The sequence below is a fragment of the Lissotriton vulgaris genome, chromosome 9 (assembly GCF_964263255.1).
Source record: "Lissotriton vulgaris chromosome 9, aLisVul1.2, whole genome shotgun sequence".
Lineage (NCBI taxonomy): Eukaryota > Metazoa > Chordata > Amphibia > Caudata > Salamandridae > Lissotriton > Lissotriton vulgaris.
The window spans coordinates 434,754,898-434,769,715 of record NC_141697.1 but is presented as its reverse complement, the minus strand read 5'-3'; the positions used below and the strand labels follow the sequence as shown (position 1 = coordinate 434,769,715).

Genomic DNA, 14,818 nt, shown 5'->3' with positions numbered 1-14,818 from the left:
TCTTTTACTTCTGGTCTCCTTTTGATACATTATTGTTCGACCCACATGAGCATCGAGTAAACCTGGCCGGCTTGAGACTCAGGGTAGCGGGACAGAAATAAGACTGACGAAATCCAGCACGTACATTTTACTTTTAAAACCCCTTCCTGTTGTATTTGCCAAAGAGGTCAGACTGTACCCCTTTCTTACTCTACTTGGCACGGGGGTACATCATGCAGTGCCCCTTCCTACTCTACTTGATGTGTGTTAACAATGTCTCTGTTCATTATGAGAAATGTATCTTCTTCACAGGGAGGCTAACACAGGCGCTGCTAAATCTAATGCCCAATTCTTAGGCTCAACACGCGTTCTCTTTCTGGGTGAGCATGCAGGCTGGTAAACAGTTAAAGCTGCCTCTAGCCAGACCTAAAAAACAGAGCAGGAGGAAGATTGGAGCCCAAAGTGAGGAACAAAAGTTACTTACGCTGGCACCAAGATAAGTGAAGGAGTAGTAGGGAAGCGGAGGGGGAAGAAGGATATTTGGGATATCCACCCAAAGCTTTAAAGGAATGTCAGGGAAGTGCACTTGAGGGACGTGTTTTCGGAATGAATGCTCTTGGGCACGTCAATCTGGCAAGTGACAAATTCAGTCTTGGGGCGGGGGTGGCGGGCTCTCTGTGTAATGTGCAGGGTGTGTCGCCACCAGGATTGAAATGAGCAGGATATGCAGGTGCCTGTGTACCTAGTTGACGACTTCAAGGGCTTTCCCCAAAGCGATGCTTTACCCACGGTGCACTTCTTCAACTGATATTAAATATGATTTGTACTAAACACAATGTAGAGCAAAAGGTGAAAGAACCATCTGTCTTTAAAAGTGCAGTGTATCCTCACAATTAATGACGTGTAGAAGTATGCATTGTAAACATGGGATGTGTTCAAATGCAGCATTTTTGTACAATGCGATTGAAATAACAGAAACCGTAGACGTGGGTTGCTGGGAGTGCTCGACACTCATTAAATCTGGGACTCTCCTCCCCCTGTGCTGCGCAGTGATAATTGACATGCCAGGACTCCCATGTTGATTTAAGCAGCTGCTGCAGCCCTCTGCCTCGCCCTCCTTGTCGGAGCCTTCACTCTTTCACCGATCTTGCGGAGAAGCATGTGGATTGGGGCTCGCCGTGGATGGGTCCTTTTATTAGGAGCTCTTCTTTCAAGAAATATTAGCATCTTGTTTTTGGGAGGAGTGCAGCTTTTCAACGGAACTGGCACCAGGCAAGATGTGGATGAAAAGAAGGGCACAGCGGATCACCTTACAGGTTATCGTATGCCTTTTGTTAGTATTTCCACCAAGTGCAAGAAGCATTGATTGATAGAGCCCATTTGGGATCAGCAAAAAGGAACACGCCATGGCTTTGCATTCCGTAGAAGATGATTGGAATAGTTTAAATAGCAAATTGTTCTGTCGCACGAATGCCTCGTGAGCTAGCTGGTATGTTTTTTTTCTCCAACTGAGGTATCTGTTGTGCAGTGTTTTGGTGTTTTTCTTCCATGATCACTCACTGTTAGATGTTCCTTTGCGATTGTTAGGATTCATTATAGGGGAATGCCTTGATGGTACCATACAAGAGACTAGATGAAGTATTTTTTTATAACTGAATTTTATGTATCTGTACATCTATAAAAACTACTAGTATGCATTAGGCGCTGTACCACAATTAGTTCATTTGAATGCCTCTTCTTTTTTTTTTTTTTATTCCATACACTGAATCCCACAACCCTCCACATCATTCTGTGAAGTGGACTCACTCTCTACCTCCCTAGCCCCGGTATCTTTAACCTCATAATGATGCTTTATGATCAAAAAATATAAAATTATTCTTGGAAACATCCCTCCAACATTCTCTCTAGCCCCACCAACTATCACTGCAACTGCATTAACATCATTCGATCTTTAGTCACAGTTTCGCTCCTCTATTTTCCACTGTCAGCACCTTTTCTTCTGTGCCTTAATTCTTATTGACAGTTGACATTCCAGCTCCTGTCTTCCCAGATCACCATAGCCCCATGTCCAAAACATAAGTTTCTACTAACTCAATTGTCAAATCCTTTCATCTGACACACACCGACCTTTCTCCCCTTCATTTCCTATAATATCGTTGAAGAGATAGGGCTATCCACATTTGTGCCCTACTACCCCCTCTGGGTATTCGCACCCTCAGTCCCTTGTCATCAAGCCTGAATCACATCTGGGGTGTATACTTAGGTTCTGATTCCTTACTTTGTCTTCTAAGCACAATACCTATACATGTGGTACCAATTTTCTTCTTCATACACACTAGCACATGGTATCCTCTCTATTCAGTCCGCTTTATCTAAATCTCCTACCCCTCGTCCTATTTGCTTTATATTAATTTATATTCCTTCATATTTCAGACCAGTAATTGAAGAATGTTGTGAGCCCCTTATGCATGCTTTCTCAATGAGTGCACACTGGATGGCAACAGCCATAGAAATATATGTATAGACAGCGCCCTGATGAAGGTCGCACCATCTGCTTTCACTTTCTTGTAACTTCCGAAACACACGTAGGTGCACTTGTCTACATAACATTGTACTTTAGAGGATTTTTTTAATTCTGCACTGTTACTGTTCTCACTTTAGGAATCAAGATTCTATTATTTATTTGTCATGTCGGTCTCTCTCTCTCTCTCTCTCTCTCTCTCTCTCTCTCTCTCTCTCTCTCTCTCTCTCTCTCTCTCTCTCTCTCTCTCTCTCTCTCTCTCTCTCTCTCTCTCTCTCTCTCTCTCTCTCTCTCTCTCTCTCTCTCTCTCTCTCTCTCTCTCTCTCTCTCTCTCTATATATATATATATATATATATATATATATATATATATATATATATATATATATATGTATATATATATATATATTGTATGTGATTGTCTTGTCTGAACTTGTGATGTAATAAATCTGTTGTTGTCTTTGTTCTTAATGTAATGATTTGGCTCTTTTGTGACTTTTTATACTTGTGGAGCTCACATATTATACATGTATTTATCGTTGTTAAATATCACGACCATATATGTTTTTTCTAAAAAAAAGTTAAAAAAAAGGAAAATGTTTATATTAAAAAATCAATAAAAATAATAACACTGGTCTGATGTATGGTACATTTATATCATAAACGTAGTGTTTACCTATTTATATTTTGGAGAAGAGTTTGTTGGCTTTTTGTTACTAGTATTTTTCCCTGGTCTCTTCTCCATTTCTGAATTTATGCTTCAGGGACCCTCTTTGTGTGTTTGGATCACATCCACTCCCTTATGGCAAAGATGTGCACTCACCTCTGTTACTTAGTTATGTTCTTCCCCCAATCTCCTACCAACTTGCAAGCATGCCCTCAAAATTCTCGCAGCTGCCATTTGCTGAAACCTGGTCTCCAAGCAGTTATTCGGAATGCTACCCTTTGCATTTCTCTCCCCTGCCACCACTCTGAATCAGTCCATCCCAACCACCTCTCCTCTATCCTTAGCGTCCTCAACCGTTCAAGTGTATTTGACAGTGTTGCCGATTACACCATGCTTACCTGTCTAGACTCACTGATACAGTATCTAATTGCTCAATTTCTTCTTGTGATGTTATCACTCTATCTTGTATCAAGCATACATTAAACCACAATCGTTTACTCTCTGCTTTTTTTATTTTCACCTCCATTGATGTTTCGTCCTCTTTTTGATATCGTCTCCTCCTCTTTTTTGTAGGTCTGGCTTATAGACCACTGTAGTTGTCCAATCATCCTCGTTTCATGAAAAACATAAGTAAAAGAAAAAATACATACATAGAGTACCGTTGGCTCAGCCGGCTTCATCAATTGGCTTGTTTAGCTGTTACTTATATTTGAGTTCCACCCACCAAACTGTAACGAATGTGGCAATGGTTCAGCCCACTTCAGCCATTGGCTCTCTTGCACTGTGCGTGGCAGCATTTTTTCTGATCAGATGTGCACTTTCTCTTAAAAAGAAGTCCATTTCACTGCTAGGACTGGTGGGCCAGTACTTTGCCAGAGGATTTCTCTTTTCATTTTGTATCCTTTTTAACTTTAGAGTCCTCTATGTTGCCTTCAACTATGCTGGTTTTTTGTTGTTGCTTTTTTTGTTGTTTTTACAATAATTCAACACTGATAGTATCTTTTCTTTGGTCCATTAAGAATATAGTTTCCAGTAAAGTGCTTTAAACAAAAATAGCTTCTGTTCTTTACCTGTTCTAAGTACGCATGCCTTTTGGGAAACGCACATACTGTTACATATATAGATTTTTTAATACATTTTTGTTATTGCAAGCATATGACCTATATGCTTAGGCAGAGAGAGAGACATGTTTTCTTTTTTCCTATTTATGTGGAATTTGCAATAAAACAAACATTAAAAAAATTCTAATGCAAGACCTATTAGCTTTGCAGTGCTTGTTTTCTAATATCCTTTATCTCTTCATGACACACTTGTTTACGTCCCTCATCCCCCAACTCCAGTATGATATTTGACTTTCTCATCCCATCAAACAGATGGCACTCCGCTCTCTTACCCTTGACTCATATAAGGCTGACATAATCTAATTCCCAGCAACATCTGCCCTGATTACCTCATGCTTCTTCCGCCAAATCCCTCGCATCCTCTCGCTCTCTTATATTTCCCATGTGCTTTCAACCCCCATATCAGGCAGTCGCTCTTCGTCATTTCTGCTGCCATGTTCCAACTACTGAACAATCGACCAAGTGCATCACAACCTTCCCTTTTAAATTCCTCATCAACTCTCTAGTCATCATCCTCTTTGATTTGAACTGGGACTATAGAACCCCGAGACATTTTGTGCTCGAATGCTGCAAGCTCGCACTCACAGAAAATTATTTCCTGTACAACAACACCATGTACCAGCAATGCCATGGTACTTCCATGGGGAGCACGTTCGCTCCCAGCGTAGCAGGACTTTATGTAAGCAATTTTGAGGGGAAGTACATCAACAACCCCATAAATCCCTTTCACAAGCAGATCCTGTTTTGGCGCTGTTACATAGATGACGTCATCCTGATTTGGGAAGGTGATCTAGAGAGCCTGTTAGGATTCCATAACTGGATAAACACATGTGATGAATGGTTGAAGTTCACATACACAGCTAACAAAAAACAGTTAGACTTCCTAGATATCACCATCTATGCAGAAGGCTCCTCTCTGCAGACTAAGACTTTTCACAAACCAACATCAAAAAACAGTCTACTTTCGTTCCTAAGTTATCATCCCAGACCATTAAGGGAAAATCTTCCCTACAGCCAATTCTTGAGGCTGCGCAGGAACTGCAGCAATATCACTGAGTACAAACAGCAGGCGAATGAACTTGGACAAAAACTTGGAGACAGAGACTACCCAAAAAGAATTATTGAAAGATGCAAAAAGAGGGCACGTAATCAAAATAGAGATGGACTCCTAGAACCAACTCCACCACAACCAGAAACAGACATCTTGACGTGTGTAACTACTTATGGCCCAGCAAGTAATAAACTAAAAAAGAGTATCAATAAGAATTGGAAGATCCTAACCTCAGCAAACATAAAATGGCCGAAACCCAGGTTTGCCAACAAAAGAACCAGAAACTTGAAAGATATGCTTGTTCACACGAGACCTGCTCCACAAAAACAATTAGCGTTAACCATGTCACCTTGGAATGCCAACCCTGTGGTTGGACACTACCCTTGTGGCTTGTGTTCAGTCTGTCCCCTAACAAAGGTGACAAAGGAAATACAACTGTTACCGAACTTTAAGTGGAAACTGCAAAACCATACTAATTGCAACACAAGTCATGTTATTTACATGATTAAATGTCCGTGCAAAAAACTGGACATTGGCATGACCTGCAGAAAGGTAAAACAACGCCTATGTGAACATAGAAGCAATATCAAATGCAAAAAGATAACCACGAAAATGTCTACTCATTACCTTGAAGCAGGACATAAAATTAATGACCTCGACTGGGTCATTCTAGAAACCCTGCCCCACAGACTATAATGCTGAAAGAATCCTTTTCGAAAAGGAGCAAAGATGGATACATAGACTGGGCACAGACCGCGAGGGATTGAATGACAATATCCCGTGGGGAAGCATCTACAAATAATAACAGCTTACAACACTAACCTATTAGAAATTGAAAAATAATCAGAGGACCTTTTTATAAAAAACAACAAAAGAAACCAAGACAATTGTTTTTCTTATTGGTACTCTTGGATTGGTATATATATCTTTCTAATTTTTCTAATTTTCTATTTTTCAAAAAATCACGACATCTCTATAAATGAAAAAAGACTACAGATAGTCTTTCTACCCCTCCTTTTGCCCTAACTTAAACCCACGAACCAGGAAGTAGAACTGTTTCCGGGACCGCAGTGGCAGAGTCAGAACCAGTCAAATGACGGGGTAGCCGAAGGTAGCAGAATGAAGCAACGTCTACAAAACCGTAACGTATTACACCACAGAAAAGTTAACTGAAATGTAAACTGTTATCATATTAGGCACCGCTGACCCACGCGGATTCCGACGAGGTAAAATTGAACCCGAAAATAAGGTACTTGCTCAACGAACCTCTGCGCATCCCCATTGCAAAAACGTAGATGAGAATAATAGATGGCAGTTTTTCTAAACAAGCCTATTGACACGGCTGAAACAAGCTACCAATCCTTTTTGTGTGCATGACGTATGCTGTTAAAACATGAGAATGGAAGTCTGTATGTGCAGTGACGCTTAGAAGGTACATGAAATACGCCTTCGATATCTGCTTACCAAATGAATGAGCCTACATAACGTATTGGCTTTATACAATAAATAGTCACAATAAACACGAGTGTATGTGTTATACATCAATTTACACCAATTGCACATAAATATAGTAAAGCACGATAAGTGTATCACACGCGTCTTTTCCTTTACAAAATTCTGAAAACACATGTAGTTCCATTCCACTCCGTCTATATCCTGACTGAAACGGTCACTGTGAACTTATCACCACCCAATGACTGTTACCTTAATCTATATGCCGCAAGCCTCCTAACTAAGAGAATGCGTGAGAATGTTTTTGAAGGTATATGAAATACGCCTTCCAGTGAACTATCTCCCTGAATGCCTGTACGAACCCACGAATGAGCGTGCATCGAAACAACAGTTTGCCTTACAATGAGAGAGTTGACTTTGTCCATGCCATAGAGGGTCTGACCAGAAGTATCTATGAATCACCACCCTACTAAGCTTTGTGTGATTCAGGTATAGCTTATAACGTCTTTTTAAAATATTGTTTTAAAATTAATCCACTAAACCCCTCCCTTTTGTTCTAATTCTAAGAATCCCCCTTATTGTAAATATTTCTCCACAGGTACCATTGGACCTTATTGGAACCACAACCACATACGGTTCCTTAATATTGTTACACCGAGTAATACTTAGGAGTATCTTTCACCTTTCACACTTCACCCCCTGGTCCTGAAGAAAGCCCATCCGACCTCCTGGCGACTAAGGGCTGAAACATGTTGACCTATTTTTCACATATCTAGCGTGATAGTCATAATAACTCTTAATCACGTACATAGTTTTTATTGTCTCTTACAACCCAGAAAGAATAAAGAAATGGATCAGGAATCAAGAGATTTTTTAACTCACTTCACCCTTCAGGAGCACCATCTCTGGTCACTACTGTTTTAACAAAAGGGTATTGCCTCCTGGTGGAGGTTGCATAACCACAAAACCCAATGATTATGCAGACACGTGTGAGGGAAAGCGGAGAACAAAGATATACCGCTCAACGTCGCCACCAATGAACACGTGCATGAGGGTTTCATTTGGGATTGAAAAGAACCGCTCTCGCATACCCAATGTAATGCAGGACAAGTGATCCTTCCTCTTTGATTAGTTGATATTTGACCATAAGGGAATTGAACGGATCACGAATTCCTTCCCTCCCTCCGAATTTATTGTGAACATATGAGGAAGTGTCATTGTGTTATCCAGTGCTTTACCAGTGGCCTTTATGAATGACTGATGGACACATTCTGACCCAATGTACTGCTTTGATACGGCATAGAGTGTTTCAAGCAGTTTGTTTGCTTGCCATAATTTCCTACCATAGACCAGTACTGTTTGCGTTAACCCAGTTGTATACTACCAATATACTGAAGCCATGAACCGCTGCTCCAGAGGCGACAAAGGTATGGGCAAAGTGAGATATGGCGAGGGGCCCAAGCCTTTTAGGGGCCCCTTGATAGATCCGGCTCTGTTCTTCTCGCAGACCTGTCCTGATGACCTTGAATGATTCTTAAACATAGATCGTTTTAAATACCATTGGTCTTTTGGTCTACTTTTAATATGGGTGATGTGTGGGAGTCGTTTACTAAGATTATTCAGAGAAATATTGTTTGTTTTTCAACACCATGCAACATCCATAAAAAAAAGTTACTTTTCGATCGAAACAGGACCTCACATATGAGAAATGACAGCAGTTCTCAAAGATTATTTGCAGGAATATTAGCGGGCTGCTGCTATATTACAATATTGAACCAAGTATTTACAATGCAGTAGGTCTCCCAATTGCGAGATTTTGGGCTATTGGCATTGTAAATGACAATGCAGTTTATAATAGTAAAAAGCATTGTCATTTACTATACCAATAGGTAAAACGTTGGCAAAAGTAAGACCTATTTCATTGTAGAGTGCGGTGTCCGTGAATCGAGCGCCACGCTCACCAATAAAGTAAAAAGAAATACAAAACTAAAAAAAGAGTGCAGTGTCCCTGAAGCGGGCGCGCGCTCCACTTTATAGTTAAACAAAAAAAAAAATGAAATTGAGCGCGGTGTTCCTAAAGAGAGCGCTACACTAAGCATGACATTTATATTTAAAAAAAGGTGAAAGAACGTAGCCATTGTGCCGTGAGTGCTGTGGAGGTAGGGGGTAGCCATTTTGAAAGTTAGAGCGGCATAGTGCTCTATACGAAAAGCGGCCGCCATTGTCCTGTGTGGGCGTGCTACAGATACAAAAAGAAAAGCAGCCACTATTGTCCCCATTAGTGGATAACAAAATAGTGCTCACCAACTTATAAAGCAGACCGTGTAACACCACCAGTAAAAGGTCCAATCCTTATGGGAGGTAACAAATGCAGACATGGCGGTACCAAGGAGGGATCAACAAACCTAATAATGAATCGAAAGCCAGCATTTACGAAGGACAATGACACATGCCAAAGACAAATATGGGCGGAGAGTGGGAGGGGCTTGAAGTGCATACCCCAATACAGCATGCCTCGCAGAGCGAGCAGCGCATGCGCGCTGCCCTTAAGCTCGACCTAAACACACATATTATATGGAATCACATTTAGAATTTGGACTAGTGTGCCTGTGCAGTGTCGGTGATCTATAAAAAGAGACGATGAAAAGGCTGAAATTGGTTCATAAATTCAAAGTAGCTCTAAAAAGGGGCCTAAAAAATCCTTAAGGTGTTCCTGAGAGGCGAGTGGCTGCGAGCTGCTTTAGGCGGTTTGCTTACCATGCAGTGTATTTTCTAGATGGGAAAACAGAGGTTAGGACGATTTCCCCTTTTTTAAGAGCAGACTGAATTAAGTCACTTTGTCCCTTGTACTTTCAATGAAATGGTAAGCTAATAAATGTTACTCTGACAAACTGCGCTTGACAAATTAATTCTGAGGAAATGCCATAATAATACGGTTTAACCAAATTGATGATTCAACCTTCTTTTTATATCCATTCAATTGAAATTGACAAGTGCAGAGCCAAATCCTCCTTTCTTCCTTTATCCCTTCTTTTATTTTCTATTATCTCCCCTCCTGCGTAGCTTTGTTTAGTTTCTGTCTTTACCTCCTGCCCATATTCTACTTTGTAGACTATCTCATTACCTGTTCTTCTCAGTTCATTCCCAATGCACCTCGGCCTCCCCTCGCTTCTCTGCGCCACTGTTTCTTGTGTGGAAACCTTACCTTTCACCCTTCCTACTTATATTGTGCCCTTTACCCTCAATCTGGTTCCTCCTTTCTCCTTAATCCCGTGTCCATCCTCCTGTTATGTTCTTGTTTCATACTTGTTTTGTTGACAGTCATTTACAGAGACTATCCTTGTAACATTAATTGTTTCCACTTTTAACAATATTTTATATATTTTGTTTACAAAATCGTAACGTTTTTATTGTTTTATGATTGAGATGTTTTGGTACATGGGTTTCTCTTTTTTTTTCTTATTTATATTTGATGTATTTATTTGTTTTGCCTGACTGGGCTGGCAATAAAATACGCAGTTCTTATTTATGTATTGGCCTTTCTACAGCACACGGCTAGTGTGGGCAGAAGAGCGTTCTGTACATGAGCGGAGTTGTGGATGCTTGTAAAATAATTCAAGATTGATTAGTGCAAATAGTTTTTCAATATATAAGCATTTACACTACACAATCATGTAATCTCACACATCTAGATAAAGGAGATTAAGTGATATTCCTGCAATAATAGCTAAACCCAGGTCCGGAGATCAGCATCAAAGATACTGAATCATCTTGAAATGTCGTTGTTCATATATATCAGCCTGGGTGAGTCAGTGTAGGTTCGTCACCCTGGGATTCATCATCCTGAAAATGACGTGTCTCTCCCTCTTTACCCTCCCCAAGTGCTCCCAGCCGTCTCCACCCCCCCAGTCACTGAAAGTCACTGGTGGGCGATTACACTGAGAGCATTTCTTGAATAGTGTCATGTAATAACATTTTAACTTTTGCCTCTTTTTATTGGCAAGTTATGTGAAGCATATCCTAATTTTCCTAATGTATCTTGGGGTTTTATGTTGGAGTTTAGGTTTTCTTACATGCTTCCTGCAGCCTTTGTCCTTCTCCACTTTGTCGGTAAAATAGAATAACAAATCAGTGTGGTTTTCCACAGCGTCATTATTAAAACTTCAACAGCCCCAAGTCGTGTAAGTATTATTGACACGGAGTCATCTGCCATTTCATATTCACTACCAGCAACAAGCATGTGCAGTTATGTCCCGGAAGAATATTTGTTACCAGTACTACCAAATAACGGTTAATCTCTTAATCCCTTCTTGTTCTTAATTAGAGGTGTTTGTTATTTATCAATTAGCTTCAATTGCCTATTTGTAACCAGCATTTGAGTACTTTATCCATGGGCCCATGTCGGATTTGTTAATGTCTTTAAAGGTTATTCATCAAGCTTATTTGATAGCATTGAAGTTTGCGTGACGAATGGTTACAAACTCTTTAAAATACAAATGGCGTGAACTTTGGCTCCACCTAGAGGAGAATTACCCTCAACTCATTCTGTAAGCTATTATTTGGTGCCTCATTCTGCTTTCCAGGAAGTGCTTCCGTTAGAATTCACGAGGTACTATTTTACATCTGAAACGTGACCTTGGTCATCACTCCGTCACGTTCACTTCTTTATCTCCTACAGGCCTTCTACACAGATCGTACTGCTTCTTTGCTTTTTACTGAATTGTCAGACCAAATATGGCAGGCGTTCGCAGTTGTGCTTGCAGCATGTTAACAGCATTTGTGAATGCCTGTTGGCACATTAAAGCCAGAACAATTGGCTGTTTAGTAAAGGAACCTATACGTGTGTAGGTTGCACGTTTTGTTAATAGTGCATTTTTAATTATGCTGTACACAAACATAATGTTATGTAAATCATGCAAGCACAATTGCTAGTTCCCACTTTAGCACCACTCCCCAAAACACTACATTTGAAGTTCAGTATAATGTTATGTTAGGTATTTGTTGTAAACAAAGTTGAATGCGGAACACCAGCGTCGTGTAGTTCAGGATAGTTTATTTAAGATGCGAAGCAGAAAACCCAACCATCGTGTACAAGATGAAACGGGCAACTGCCAACCGTTACATAGAACACAGGACATGTCACAAAGTGGAGCAGCGCGAGTGCAGCGCGCGACATGAAACGTGACATGAAGCAAATGCAAATATAACACATCTCCTTTCCTTAAACAGAGAAGGAAAAAAGATACAATCAGCATAAGTAAATCAAAAGCTCATAGTAACCCTTTACAAAGAAAAGGTGAAACACAAGAAAAACAAAGCATCATTGAACACATCACTTGGTCTTGGGAAATGCAGAGAAATGCAGAACAAAATAAAACAAACCATTCAACCCCACATTCTCCCTTAAACAGACGAAGTTACACGTAGTCTTTCAAATAGGCAGGAGCCACCTTGCAGCGAAGAGGTCTGCAAACTCTATCAGTAATCACATCCTTAGAAATTTGAACTGAAGGAACAAACTTAGGCTTTCTTTGGTAAAGTGCTACCCTGCGGAGATTCCACGTCTGACCATTTTGTAGCTTAACATAGTTGCCAACTACGGACCTTACCTGGTAGGGTCCCCTAAATTTGTTGAACATCCTTTGATTGCCCCCAGGTTTTACTTTTACCAGGTCCCCTTCAGCTATTTTGGAAGAGACAGCTTTCCCCATGAAGTCGCCCCCCACACCCTTTTTTTTCTCATGTAGCCAAGTAGGAATGAGTTTAGTGCCTGGCACCCTCCCCCTCATGAGCTCAAAAGGTGTTACAGACATGTTGCTATGAACAGTAGTGCGGTATGCCCACAGCATTTCCTTGATCTCCTTCTGCACAGGGCGACCTGACGCTAAAGCGAGCTGCATAGTACCCTTAACAAGCCTGTTTATTCGCTCACAAAGTCCATTCCCTTGTGGGTTGTAGAGCGATGTACGCAAGTGCTTCAAACCAAGGAAAGCAAAATATTCCTCCATAATGGCAGAGGTAAGCTGCGTACCATTATCCGTTAACACCATTGAGGGAATGCCCTCACATCGAAATATTTCATCAAGGACCTTGATAGTGGACTCTGCAGTAATGCTTTTCATGAAAGCGACCTCAACCCACCTGGAAGTTGAGTCAAACAAAACAAAAGCGAATTTCTCAGCATCAGTCAGATCATGAAAAGGACCTATGAAATCAATGCAGACCTTCTGCCATACACCATCGTCTGCAATGATCCTCCCCATGCCATCTTTACTGGCACAAACTTGTAACCTCTTTTCAGACTCCCTGCATGCCTGGCACTGCTCAACCCAACCCTTCACCTGTGCATCTACACCTGGCCACCAAAAATCCGCTTTAACACGTTTGCCAGTAAGGGTTTGGCCAAGATGGCCCTCATGCGCCAGCGCAATGATGCGGGGTCTAAGGGATGTCGGAGGTACATACTTCTCTCCCCGCACAAGGATGTGCTCCCCCTGTAAAGAAATCTCGTCCTGTAACTGAACATAAGGCCTAAGAGCAGATGAGACAGTGCTCTGCCTTGACACCCCTTCTTTGCACATCTTGATTAGACCAGCCATAACGGGATCTTTCGCCATTTCCTCAATCCATTCCCTGCTAGATATGGAGCTAGGTAAATCACTTTCCAAGTCCTCTAAAAACACGACTACATTCTCAGTCACTAACTCCTTGGGCGGTTCTTTGGTGTCAAATGCAATGGTGTTCTCTTTGCCACCCCCTTTCTGTGTTAAGACCGCACCAATCCCAAAGGAACTAGCATCAACAGTTAGGAAGGTGTGATAAGACTGTACAAAACTTGACAGAATGTTAGCATCTAATATGTTCTGTTTGATCAATAGGAAGGCATTCCTCTGAACCGCACCCCAAGTGAAACCTTTCCCTTTCCGCATGATAATACGTAAAGGTTCGACTTTTTCAGCAAAGTTCTTTACAAATTTTGCATAGTACTCAACCATGCCCATAAAAGACCTTAACTTGTCTTTGTCATCAGGTTCAGACACATTACATATTGCACTTACAAGGTCTTTCTTGGGTTGTATGCCAAGGCCAGATACATGGTACCCTAAGTAGTCCACTTCTTTAACAGCAAACACACACTTTTCTCTGCGTAATGTCAGACCAGCCCTTGAAAGAGCAGAAAGAACCTTGTCCAGAATAACATTATGGTCACCCACATCCAAACCATGAATCAGGATGTCGTCCTGGAAAAATACTACCCTTTCAATGTCTTTTAATACATCAGTAATGATCCTTTGGAAAGCACTTGCTGCAGAACAGAGGCCAAAAGGGAGTCTTTTAAATTGGTAAGTACCCTCCGGTGTGATGAACGACGTAAACTGCTTTGAGTCCGGGTGGAGCTTTACCTGATGGTACGCACTGCGAAGGTCTAACTTTGAAAATACCTTTCCTCCACCCAAACTCAGGACAATCTCATTTATGTTCGGAAGCGGAAAGCTATCCATTATCACCGCTTTGTTAAGGCTCCGCAGGTCCACACAGAAGCGCAAAGATTTGTCCGGTTTCTGTGTGATCACCACTGGACTCAACCACTGTGTGGCCTCCACAGGCTCAATTATGTTATCCTCTAATAACTGCTTGATGATTTTCCTGACCTCATCTCTTGCAGAAAGGGGTATTTTCCTTGCAGTGTGTTTCACAGGTGCTATATCTCTTCTGGTTTTGATGATGTGCTGATAGCCAATGGCCTCCCCCAACTTCTCATTGAAGATACACTCATGTTTTTTAAGAATGGTTTCTAAGTTATCATGGACTGTATTACATACACTTTCAACGTCAATACACATTACAGGTGGATCAGCTCTTGGGTTCACCCTTATGTTAAGTTCATATTGGTGTAACCACCCCAAAATTGCAGGGCCATGTGGGGACACGTAAACCTTCCCCTGAGTGACCCTCCCTTTAAACTTGATACTTGCCTCAAAGTATCCAAGGACACCAATGCTCACACCCTGGTAACCCCTTAATGT

The 14,818-nt window shown here is 41.2% G+C and overlaps 1 protein-coding gene across 4 annotated transcripts in view; it reads left to right on the top strand.

Moving 5' to 3' along the window:
* PPP1R13B (protein phosphatase 1 regulatory subunit 13B) overlaps positions 1 to 14,818 on the top strand; it is a 427,185-nt gene that overhangs the window by 229,514 nt on the left and 182,853 nt on the right. Inside the window, exon 1 of one of the 4 annotated variants that reach the window (XM_086937881.1) lies at positions 1,191 to 1,295. The exons of the other annotated variants lie outside the window; for them this stretch is intronic. Within the exon in view, the coding sequence (XP_086794007.1) occupies positions 1,257 to 1,295 (39 nt within the window). The 5' untranslated portion in view covers positions 1,191 to 1,256. Of the gene's footprint in view, positions 1 to 1,190; positions 1,296 to 14,818 lie in introns of those variants that run through there. 4 annotated transcript variants of the gene reach the window in all.